This window comes from Zootoca vivipara, chromosome 6, assembly GCF_963506605.1.
Source record: "Zootoca vivipara chromosome 6, rZooViv1.1, whole genome shotgun sequence".
NCBI lineage: Eukaryota > Metazoa > Chordata > Lepidosauria > Squamata > Lacertidae > Zootoca > Zootoca vivipara.
The window spans coordinates 43509346-43521767 of record NC_083281.1 but is presented as its reverse complement, the minus strand read 5'-3'; the positions used below and the strand labels follow the sequence as shown (position 1 = coordinate 43521767).

The following is a 12422-nucleotide window of genomic DNA, read 5'->3' as shown; positions in this document are numbered from 1 at the left end:
CATCTTCACAAACTGCAGTGAGGGTTCTTACCTGCCATTTGCGTGCCGTCATACCCACTAATAATCTTTCCACGTGTTATTGCAGGATGAAGGAGAGGACCAAGGGAGGGAACTGTCTTTTGTATATAATCAATCCACTATTTTGAAAGGGGGCTAGTTGGAGTTTTAATAGAATCATAGAATTATGGAGTTGGAAGGGACTCAAAGGGGTGTTTGGTCTAACCCCCTGCAAAGCACTGACGTTTTACTTCATATCAGTAAAACGTTGTGTGGCTACTTTGTGTGGTTGTGCAGATTTTTTTGGAGGGGGTGTGTCTTTTAAAATGTAATACAGAGCTTCTTGCCTTGCAGACGGTGTCATTTAAGACTCAGGAGTTCTCAGATAATCCACAGGTGAAACCGTGAAATATGCCAGCTTCCTCCTGTGTTTGTTTTTACAAAGTCTTTTGAATCCTCTCCTAAGATAGCTTGAAACATCACTTAGTCATTATACGCACATGCAGACACATAAACATCTTGTTTATTTTGTTGTTGTTGTTGTTGTTGTTGTTGTTGCCGTTGCCGCCATCTGTCTGTCTCAAGAGACAATGAACTATGCTGGGGGGGGGGGCAAGTTAAACTGCTGTATTAGCAGCACTGAAGTCACCTCCCCAGGGCATGAGCTTGGGTAGAGTGTATGGAGGTCCTGGACTGCCCAGATGATGAGACCCCTCCCCTTTCAGCCTCTCTGAAGTAAAGCAATACATTTGGCACATACTTTAACTATGGAACTTGCTCGCACGTCAGGGGCGTAGCCAGGATCAAAACTGGGGGGGGGGGCAAGCCATGGTCGTTCAGGGCGGGGCCAAGGCACAGAAGGGGAGGGACCACAAAGTGGGCAGGGCTAAAGGGCCAACGGGCCTGATGACATCGTAGCGGTGGCATCAGCGGCCACCTTGTGCTTCTGGGGCTGGTAGCATTGGCGGCTACCCTGCTTGGCTGGAGAGGACGGGAGGGTCGAGCAGGCGAGAGGGGGTTGCAGGGTGGGCGAGGGTGAGGCAAGACACGGCCGCAGCCACGAAATTACTGGATGACGCTGTGGTGCTGGAACTCTGCAGCAAGAGGACAGGAGGGTCGGGCAGGCGAGAGGGGGTGGAAGGGCGGGCGAGGGCGGGGCAAGGCATGGCCGCAGCCACGACGGCTCCGAGGCGTTGCTGCATATCAGCATAATATTTCAACCATGGTTCAAGCCCCACCTTAGGATAAAAATCCTGCATTGCAGCGGGTTGGACTAGATGACCCTTGTGGTCCCTTCCGACTACAATTCTACGATTCTATTGATATATTACCATACCATATGCATCGTTCTGCTTTCTTGAATTGTCCTACTCCTAGGCATAGCAGCCAAATCCTAGAGGCCTAGGTGCCTCTCCCCCCCCCCAATTACTGGTAAATACCGTATTTGAAAGAGTCATCCCCCCATGTTGATAGGCTTTCTATGTGGGGCTTATCTGCCCCCCCCCGTATTTTATTAAGGATGGAAGGAAGAAATAGAGAGAGGGATAACTCATATTTGTGGGTGCCTCTGGGTGACGCTGTGATGCTGGAACTCTGCATGTACAGGAGCCTTGTAAGCAGCTTTCTCTCTGCTTGATTTACAGCAGGCACGTCCAACAGGTAGATTGTGATCTACCAGTAGATCACTGGATGTCTGTGGTAGATCACTGGTAGGTCACTGGCACCCCTAAAAAAAGCTCACCCAAAGTTTTCCTCCTCCCTCAAAAAAGTTGAACTATGACCTGAAGCCCTAAACAAAAATGGGCCTCCCTCCCTCCTAAAAGAAGCTCAACAAGTTTGACCTAAACCCCAAAAAACAGGGCTTCCCTTCCTTTAAAAAACTCAACAGCTTTGACCTGAACCCCCCAAAAGGGGGTAGATCACCCCCAGTTTTAAACTCTGAGTAGATCAGAGTCTCTTGGGAGGTGGCCACCCCTGATTTACAGTATACAGATGCAGGAGGAGGGGCAGACTGGAACACCAATGCTTTTTATAAACATCACTGTGTCTGTCAAAGCTACAGCCCCCCCCTTTCTTATTCACTTCTTTTTAGCCTTGCAGAGCCACCTTAGTCAAATTGAATCCTCTGAGTCTGCACCCTCATTAAATCGCCAATAGAACTCTTAATGCTCCTGAATGCTCATTAACAACTCCCACTTAAGAACAATAGGGTGAAATGGTCAGCTATCGAATCTTGCCTGGGGATATATGCTCCATTGTCTTAACTGCTTAACTACTGGTAGCCACTTTGCTTTATTTATTTGATGTGTTTTTGTTACTGCTGTGTCGTCGTCCCCCACCAGCAAGCGGAGACTTAGCTGCTCTTGCTAAAGCAAAGCCCTTTCCACTTCAGTTTTTGGAGGGGAAAAGTGCTGGTTATGGTCTGTAAAATACATTAATTTTTTTGCTTCTGGGGGGGGGCAGCTGCCCCCTCCTACCCCCCCTGCCTACACCCATGTCGCACGTGGATGGTGTTAAAAGAGGACTGGATAAATTCACCATGATGGCCATGCTCTGCCTCCGTTGTCAGAGACAGCAATGATACTGGATGCCAGTTGCTGGAAACCAGAGGAGGAAAAAGTGCTCTTGTGCTCAAATCCTGCTTGCGAGTTCCCTGTTGGGGCATCTGGTTGGCCATTGTGAGAACAGCAGCCTAGACTAGATGGGTCACTCTGGCCTGATCCAGCAAGCTCTTCTTATGTTCTTAAATCATGTTAAGGTTGTGTTACATCAAAGTAACAGTTTGTACAAGCACTGCCCAGCCCTCTCTTTCCTTTATTTGCCTGTTTTCACTTGAGCAGGGATGGGGATCATTTGCAGTCCCCTCCAGATACTGTTGGACTTCCAACTCCCATCAACCCCAAAAGCCAACATGACCCAGTGGTCATGGATGATGGGAGTTGTAGTCCAGCCACATCTGGAGGGCATCAGATTCCCCACCCCTGAACTAGAGACTGATTTCACAATATCTGACCTCCACTCCACTCCCTTGACCATTCTATCTCTTCAGTGGCCTGACTGGTCTGGCCTGGTGGTTTGGTTGAATTTTTGCTCATTTCTTGTCTTTGCCTCCATCACAGGTTGGTGTCTGGAGCCCATCTGATGGACTGAATATCACCGAAATCTCCCGAAGGCAAGGCCCCAATGTGACAGATTCCCTCACCAACAGATCCTTGATTGTCACCACAGTCCTGGTAAGTGGTTGCAGGGTTCTACCGGTATCTAACCTCTCCTAGATTTGGCTGTTTCCACTTCTAGATGGTAACCCCACCACCACCTTCTAAGGACATACCAACATGGAGCTTGAGCTGTGTTTTCATACATTACATTGTGTATGGACAGATTATCCTGATAGCAAAAGGGCTGAACTATTTGGGCATGGCACAGAACTGTCAAAAACAATGTTCTCCTTGGCAGCATCCAGACTGGGGTTCAGTGAAGCCATTGGAGCTCAATGTGGTGTATATGGTTCTACTCCTCCTTAAATAATCCCCACAACAACCCTGTGAGGTAGGATAAACTGAGAAGCACTGAGTGGTCTTGAGGTCACCCGTGGACATCATGGATGAGTGGGGATTTGAACCTTGGCCTCCTAGATCTTAGTCCACCATACTAACCACTGACAACCTTGTGAGGTAGGTTAGGCTGAGAAACACTGTGCGGCCTGAGGTCACCCAGTGGACTTCAAGGTCGAGTGGGGGATTTGACACCCTAACAAATACATGATCAAACTTCCTCTCACCAGTGGATTCCAATCTACTCTTCTGCTCAGTCCTGTGGTAGGGAGCAACTTCCCACAGCCCACAAACCATCCACTCTGAAACTGCAACCAAGCCCTTGTCATCCCTCAGGAGCTTTTATTGACATTTCTCAGCATCCCTTGGGGCTCACACACACACACACACACACACACACACACACACACACACACACTTAGGCACCCAAGTGACAAACTACCCCAAAGTAATTCACTTAGCCAGCGATGCTTGGATACTCAGCCGGTCTCCTTGGCCACTAACTGTCACAGCACATTTAGCACACAGGCCTGCTATTGGATTTGAAGGCAGGCATCAGTTCAGGGTGAATTTCCATCCAGTCTCTAATGAATTATGATGAGGCCCACTGGTTTAGATTCAGATGTGTTAGACAGAGTGCCAAGCCTTGTTGCTTCAGGAGGAAGATAGGGGGAGGGCAGGGGCAGGCGAATCCCTTGGAGAGGATGCTGCAGCGAGATTGAAGAGTTTCTCTCCTTGAAACCACACACACAGGCTCCTCTCTCCCAATTCCAAATCAGCCCCCCCCCCCATTTTGATAGTTTCTCTAAGCCTTTGCTACAGCATCAGCAGCTGGTCCTTGTGGATCTAGATCAGGTGCCATAGTATCATGGAACTGTAGAGTTGGAAGGGACTCAAAGGATCATCTAGTCCAGGGGTCACCAACCTAAGGCCCATGGGCTGTAAGCGGCCTGCAGAGGTCGTTTGACTGGCCCATGAGCCTCCCCCGAACCGAGCCACCCATTCGTGTGCTGCGCTAAACCAGCACAGCATGGGGACTCACTTCTGCAGTGCCGGAAATCGCATTTGTGCATGCGCAGATGCTGAAAATTGGCACGCTCATGCACGCAATCCAGCCCATGGAGGGATCTCCGTGGGACCGATCCGGCCAGGGCCATCTTAGGCACCTTTGGCGCCCTGGTGCCGTGGTGCGGCAGATCCCTATGCTGCCCCCCGCCGTCCCGTTTTCCAGCGCGGCGGGCAGGCAGCTGGGCTCAGCGCGCAGCAGGCAGGCTTAGCGCGCAGCGCTTAGTGCTGCGCGCCGGGCGGGCGGGAGCAGCTTGTGGCGCCCCCCCTTGCGGGCCGGCGCCATGGCGCCCTGCGCCACCCAGCCTGGCCGTAGAGCCGGCACTGGATCCGGCCCAGGCAAGATAAACCTTGCTGACCCTTCTAGTCCAACCACTCACAATGCAGGAATCACTGCATCATTTTGGCCTGCAGGGAGAGGCCTTGGTCACCTTGAAGAGGTTAGCCAGTACCTCATACTAAACCTAGGCCCCATCACTATTATAGATTTAAAGCAGAATCATGCCATTTGAAACAGTCATGGCATCCCCCCAAAGCATCCGGAAACTGTAGTTTGTTAAGGGTGCTGAGAGTTCTTAAAAGGTAAAGGTAAAGGGACCCCTGACCATTAGGTCCAGTCGCGGACAACTCTGGTGTTGCGGCGCTCATCTCGCGTTATTGGCTGAGGGAGCCAGCGTACAGCTTCCAGGTCATGTGGCCAGCATGACAAAGCCGCTTCTGGCAAACCAGAGCACACAGAAACACCGTTTACCTTCCCGTCGGAGCAGTACCTATTTATCTACTTGCTCTTTGACGTGCTTTCAAGCTGCTAGGTTGGCAGGAGCAGGGACCGAGCAACAGGAGCTCACCCCGTAGTGAGGATTTGAACCACCGATCTTCTGATCAGCAAGCCCTAGGCTCTGTGGTTTAGACCACAGCGCCACCTGCATCCCACTGAGAGTTCTTAGAAAACCCCTATTTCCCTCACAGAGCTACAAATCCCTCTTCCCAGGGACCCCAGGGAGCTGTAGTTCTGTGAGGAGAATAGGGGTGCCCTAACTACGCTCAGCATCTGTTACAAACTACAAATGCATGGCCATCTGTCAGTGATCTTTTAGCTGTGATTCCTACATTGCAGAGGGTTGGATTTCATGACCCTTGGGGTTCCTTCCAACTCTAGAAATCTATGAATCCATGATATACTTCCTAGGTTTAAAGTGGTGTGATACTGCTTTCAGTGTATAGTGCAGATGGGGCTCTAGACTGCCCTATAAAGTCATAGAATCATAGAATTGTAGAGTTCAGATTTGTTAGCTGTGATTCCTGGGCTGCAGGGCATTGGATTAGATGTCCCATGGGATCCCTTCCAACTCTTAGAGTTCTGTGATTCTGTGCTGATGGCACAGGTGGAGACGAGTGCTTCTGCTTTGCCTGAGTTCTGCAACAGTTCCTTTTTCAAGCAGGGAATCACTGGCGGCTCCCTCCCGCTCTGCCACTTGACGGCCTGTTTGCTGTTGCTGATGCTGCCGCCACCAAGACGTGGTGCTGGCATTCCTCCCTGCCTCCCCCTTTCACACCCTCCTGCTCATCCTGCAGCGCCTTGTCGGTGGCAGCCGGCCGATGATGTTTCTCCAACAGACCGTTCTGCTCTCTCCTCCTCGAGCCACGGGAGAGCTGTGAAGATCCTGAAATTGAGGGCACCTTCGCTGAGAAATCGATTAGCGAGCCCTGAAAGCCTGCGAATTGAATGTATGACCATTTCCAGTAATAAATTGTGAAACAGCCCGTGAATAAGTGCCTTGCAGAGTTCAAGAATTACCCCCTAGGAAATGTCTGAGACCTCCAGGAGCGACGCAGAGGCGAGCAGAGCTCCTACACGATGCTGCTTCTTCAACTGTTAAATATGGAGGAACACGCCCCCCCCTCCATTCTGTTTGGTGCCTCCCGAGATTAAAGGGGCTTTATGGCTGCTCCTGCCGGCCTCTAGACTTGAGTACGAATGCAAAAGGCACGAGGACCAGCTTCCTGGATGGGCATCCTGCCTGCTGCCATGCTTTCAGCTGTTTCTTGTCCACCAGCTGTACCAGTTTTGGGTGCTGCAAGTTGTTTGCCCTATTTTAAGGACTGGGTAGTCCAGTGGTTTCTAAAGTGGGTGGTATCGCCTCCTTGGAGGGCAGCGGGATTACCAATGGTGGGCATTAAGAGGCAAGATGGTGATGCCGTAGAGGGAGGGAGGGAGGGGTGGATACCAAAGGTACAAATGGCTATGAGACTTTGAAATGTTAGAATCCCTGGAGCAAGTTCATCGGTTTTGTTGAATCAATTAAATAAATAATTTTAATTGGATTTTGATTAAGTGGGCAATTGTCACCGTCTCAAATTTTATTGTGTTCTTGCAGTCCTTAGGGGGTCGTGCAAACTGCTATTCTGAATAGTGCTTTTTAAAGGGTAGGGTAGGGGGAACTGGGGATGAGCTTATAGATCCCAATGGGGTGCTGACCCAAAAATATATTGGTATCAATGAAGTAGCTCCTTCAGCCTGCCTAGCATGTCCTAAACATGGAGAAAGCCTCTTTTGATGGCTCTTTCATGGTAGACAATCTTTATGTGGGACGTCAGGCTGAGTTCCAAATAGTGGTATGGTCCAATGGCAGGTGGCCATGAACACACTCTGGCCTTGTACCATGTCCTTAGGAAAATAATGCATGATGGCCTCAGTTCCTGATCTGTAAAGTGGGAACACTCCAAACAGCTGAGCATAAAGGTTCCTGATCTGTAAAATGGGAACACTCCAAACAGCTGAGCACAAAAGGCCACAGTCTAAAGCAGAGATGAGCAACCATTAAAATCAATAGAGTTCAATGACTTCTTTCAGGGTGTTTACTTCAGTCTTGAATTGTGGCCACTGAAGTTTTTGAAGCACATTGAAAATGAAACAAGTTCTAAGGATGAAATATGATATTCAATTATTTGTTACATTTATATCCTCCTGTTTTCTCCAAGGAGTTCCCAGGTCCTAGTCAGACCATCTAACTACTACAGCACACTGGCTCTCATTAGTGTTATAATGTTATAATGGTAGCAGGCATGATAACAACCAAACTGGCTGCAGTGCCAGAAAGCAAAGAACTGTCCTGTGGATGTTCAAGGTGGCTTCTGTGGCTGGTGGGTTTAGCTTGCATGTGGTTGTTTAGCTACTCTCTGTCTCTTTCCTTCCTTCCTTCCTGTGTAGGAGGAACCCTTTGTCATGTTCATCAAGTCGGACACCGTGCTCTCCGGGAATGAGCGCTTTGAAGGCTACTGTGTTGATCTGCTAAAGGAAGTCTCCCGAATTCTTGGCTTCACCTATGAGATCCGTGTGGTGGAGGATGGGAAGTATGGAGCCCAGGATGAGAAGGGGCAGTGGAACGGGATGATCAGGGAGTTGATTGATCATGTAAGTACCTTGCTGTTATCTATAGATGTTCCTCGGGGTCCATTCCAACTCTACAGTTCTATGATTCGATGTGCTGCATCACACACACACCCCACACACCTTCATTTGTCTGTCTGTTTGCTTAAAATACTTCTATCCTGGCTTTCCAGAAGGGATCCGTGAGGCTCAACCTGGCTAGCAGCAAAATAGAACAGCAATAAATGCAACTGGAAAGCATGTAAGGGTATTGGTTTGAAAAGCAGATAAAAACAGGACAGTTAAAACTTAACCACTTCACAGGTCAGGTGCTCCTCAAAAAAGAGTTTTTATGTGGCAGGAGAAGGCCCTTAAGGAGGGGGCATGCCCCTCCCCTGGATAAGTAGTTTGAAAACCTGTGTGCAGCCACAGAGAAGGAGGCATTCGCCTGCATCTCAGCCAAACACAGCTCTGAGAGGGAGGAGAGCCTCTCCAGAAGATCTTAATAACTGGACAGGGGAGGGGTGGGAGACAGACTTCAGAAATCCCAAGCCATTTATTTAGGGTTTTAAAGGTCATGATTAGAACTTTGAACTGGGCTCAAAAAATGAACCAGAAGCCCACGAATCAGCTGTCATAAAGAAGTAACACCCTCCCAGTACCCAGCTCTGTTCAGCAGACTGGCCACAAACGTTCTGGAGCAGCTGGAATTTCTCAAAGGCAGCCCCACAGAGAACACATTGCAGTAGTCTATTTGAGATGCAGCTAAGGTATGTGTCACCATGCCCATCTCTGGTGGCTCATGGAATGGGCACAGCTGGTGCACCAACCTAAGCTGTGTAAATGCAGTCCTGACCACAGTCAATAGATGAGCATCTGTGCTCAAGGCTGGGTCCAGCAACATCCCCAAAGCTGCTCACTTGAGTTCCCAAGGGAGAGATTCTTCCCCATTTCTGTCTTGTCTGGATTAAGCCTCAGCTTGTTTGTCCCCAACCCATCCACGATCAACCAAAAAACTAGTTGAGATTCTCAACATTTTCAGGAAATTGAAGAAAGGAGAAAGAGACTATCCACTTGAAATTGTAGCTTGGACTGAAACTGGAGTATTGGTGTGGGGGGGAGAGAGAATCTGAATTTTCATACATATGTTTATTAGTAGTTACTTGGATTTACAATCTTCTTAAGACAATGCTGTGCATCATCTGTCCATCCATCCTTCATCCATTTCCATATGTTCCTCTTGAGCGTGACCAAGAAACAGAACCAAATATTGTGCTTCTATGGAGAGATTGCTCTGTGTATATGCTCTGAGGTAGTTGTTGTAGTCCTTGGAAAAGGTGTCTGGTGAAACATACCTTTTAGCTCCCAAACAACTAGAAGGACTTGCTAAGGAAGAGGCAGAGAATCAGAGAGGCAGACTCGAAAGCAGAGTCCTTCTGAGAGGCATGGGCTGGAGTCACATCCAGCCCAAAGCAATCTGTCTCTCAAGGAGTTAAGCTGCGACCTGCGGTCCAGAATCCCAGAGGCAATATCTCCGCTTGATGATCCATGCTTGGACTTTTATATCCTGACCCTGCTGCAAAGCAGAGGACAAGCTGTTAAAAAAAAGCAGGACCAGGTGTGTGAGGAACAATTTCATTTATTTGGAAATGCAGTTTTATTTTCAAAAGCAGAACGTAAACAGATTCTTCCTTCCAGCTGAGTAGATGCGGAAATCTTTTGCAGGCGACAGAGGCAGTTCTCCTCAGCCTAGCAGTAATACACTTTCCCCAAAAAATGCTAAGTGGGAGGGCCTCCATGGGATAGCATTATCAGGCAAGCTTCTCCTCACTCAGGTTCGGTTGGACTGGAATCTTTAATAAAAAGGCAGGAAAATAGCTTGGCCCATTTCTGAGCCATTCCTGGTTCCCTGGCACTCAAGTGGCAAGCAGAGAGAAGCCTTTCATTTCTGCTCTCTTGGGTCTGGGGGTTTGTCCACGCTTCTGCTTGCCCCACGCCTAGAAACATAGGAGCCAACTCCAGGGGGCTGTGGGTGCTTGGGCCCCCACAATAATATAATTGTGGGGGCTGGGTACCCACAAAGTCAACGAAGAAGCAGTTCAGCTCTGCCTTCCGCAGCCAACGAGTGAGGCACCCTTTTCTGGGGGGTGGGGCTCAGACATGGAGGTAGTCTCTCTGCCTCCAAGCCCCTCACCATGGAGAAGGGTGCCTCGCTGGCTGCGGATAGCAGGAGGAAGAGGTGTCATTGCCGCCAGCTGCTGCAACGTGGACGTGCAACATCACTCACACATGCATGCACATAGTGTGAGTGACATCACATGTCGCAGGTCCATGTTGTGGTGGTGGGCACCCACAATCCTGAGGGAGATGTGGCAGTCCTGCCTAGAAAGCATGAGTCCAATCAATTTTCTGCTTGACCCGAGCTTTCTAGGCTTGGGGCTGAGCGGTTTTCCTTCTTGCCCTACTCTTTTCCTAGTGAAAACCACTCTTTAGTGCTAAATTGGAGCAAACATCCATCTGGGGAAAACCTGAATTGCTGTTTGCTCCAACTGAGCACTAAAGAGCCGTTTTCCCCAGGGGAAACAAGTGGGACAAGAGGAAGTGTGAATAAGCCCTGATATTACAGCGTGCCAGGGTGCAAGCAGAATGTTGGACTAGTTCTTCCCCGCCCCATGTTATCCTCACAATAACCCTGTGAAGTAGGTTAGACTGAGAGTGAACGACTGGCCCGGGACCACCCGGTGAGCTTGAGTTGGGGATTTGAACTCTGATCTCCCAGGTCCTAGTCTGACATTTTAACCACTACACCACACTGGCACTTGTGGATGAGCACACCCCAGTGTGCTTTCGCAGAAGCAACAGGTACAAAGTCACTTTGCAAAAGAAGAAATGCTTTGGAACAGCAATTTTAAAAAAGCAACCACGCTCGTAAGAGCACTTTCAAACAGTAATTACCACCTGCCTGTTGAGAGCATCTTTTTATCGGAGTCCCTCAAAGCACTCCACAAACATTAATTACCCCCCTGCAATGCTAAGTGGGTTCCGTTTTAATTGAAACTGTAAATGACTTTGCTCAGAGCTGTGCACCGTATCGGGGCAGAAGGGAGGCAGGAGCCACAGATCCTAAAACCTGGGTGTCGTGGCTGCGGCTAGCCTAGCTACTGTCATTTCACAGGAACCAGGGTTATGACAGCTTGCACCGTTTTACGCAGATAATCAGCTGGCGTAGTACAATAATACGGGAGCAAAGGGGGCTTGCTTCCCTTTGGGAAGGATGTCTTTTTAATAATCCTTTTATTAATAGGAGATCCACCTTTCACCATTCATTTTAGCCATTTGGTGATTAATCTGGGCTGCTGTGTGCAGGAAGTCACATGAGGCTCCAGAACGACATCAATTTCTTGTTGCTCTAATAATACCATGAAGAAAATAATGCAATCTGAGGGACTTCTAATTTCCCAGCCCACTGAAGTGTCTTCCATGCAAATTTCAATTCAGAGGCCTCCTCAGACTGAACCTGTAAAACAGAACAAAATAATTAATGGCATAATTACCCTCTGAATGCAGTTTGGAGGCATCAAAGCATCAAAGTGGGGGGAGGCTCTCTCTTTTACATCCACCAACCCCACAGAATGTCTCCCTGCTGCGTGGAACCACTGGGGAGCCATTCTTGGTCCCCAGGATGTGTCAGGAGATAGTAGAATTGATTTGTTGGGTTTGAGAGTGGGGGAAAGATATACACACACAGCACTGCATTAGCCCAGCCAGGAAGCAGCGTTCATTTCTTCCTAGTCAGACTATTTTAAAAAGCCAGTGCAACTGTAGTGGTTAGGGTGGTGGGCTGAGAGCTGGGAGACCAAGGTTCAAATCCCCATTTGGCCATGAAGTTCACTGGGTAACCTCGGGCCAGTCACTGCCTCTCAGTGTAGCCTACCTTGCAGGGTTGTTGTGGGGATTAAAGGAAGAGGGGGAGAACCCACGTACACCGCCCTGAGCTCCTTGGAGGAAAAGTTGTCATATAAATGTAATAATAAAGCAAAGCCTTCCTCCAATAGTTGGGGCTTGGTGTGAGGACTGCTGTTGTATGCACACTGCCACACACAGTATGAATGTCAGTGTGTTTAGGTGTGTGTCTGAGCAAGCTTATAGATACCCTTTTGCGGTGTGTGTTGGGGGGAGTACACTGTGACTTCAGGCCAAATGCCTGAGATCTGTGGAACCTTGCAGAAAGCAATGGTGCTTGTTCTCTGTCAAGAGACCTGACTTGGTCAGCACATCGCTTGATGCACAACTTTACCCCCTGTGCAGAAAGTCAATGAGTCACGTAACTCGTGACTCGCCCAAGGCACACTGTTTCCCGCCACAGGTGGCCTGTGATGTGAAGATGAGGACAACCAGTGGTGCTGCCCTTTATTTGTCAGCACTTGCATTTTGGG

The 12422-nt window shown here is 49.0% G+C and overlaps 1 protein-coding gene across 1 annotated transcript in view; it reads left to right on the top strand.

Moving 5' to 3' along the window:
• Nucleotides 1–12422, top strand: part of GRIK3 (glutamate ionotropic receptor kainate type subunit 3) — a 190085-nt gene that overhangs the window by 150938 nt on the left and 26725 nt on the right. The window contains exons 9-10 of the mRNA XM_035118129.2: nucleotides 3117–3230; nucleotides 7828–8031. Of these exons, the coding sequence (XP_034974020.2) occupies nucleotides 3117–3230; nucleotides 7828–8031 (318 nt within the window). The remainder of the gene's footprint in view (nucleotides 1–3116; nucleotides 3231–7827; nucleotides 8032–12422) is intronic.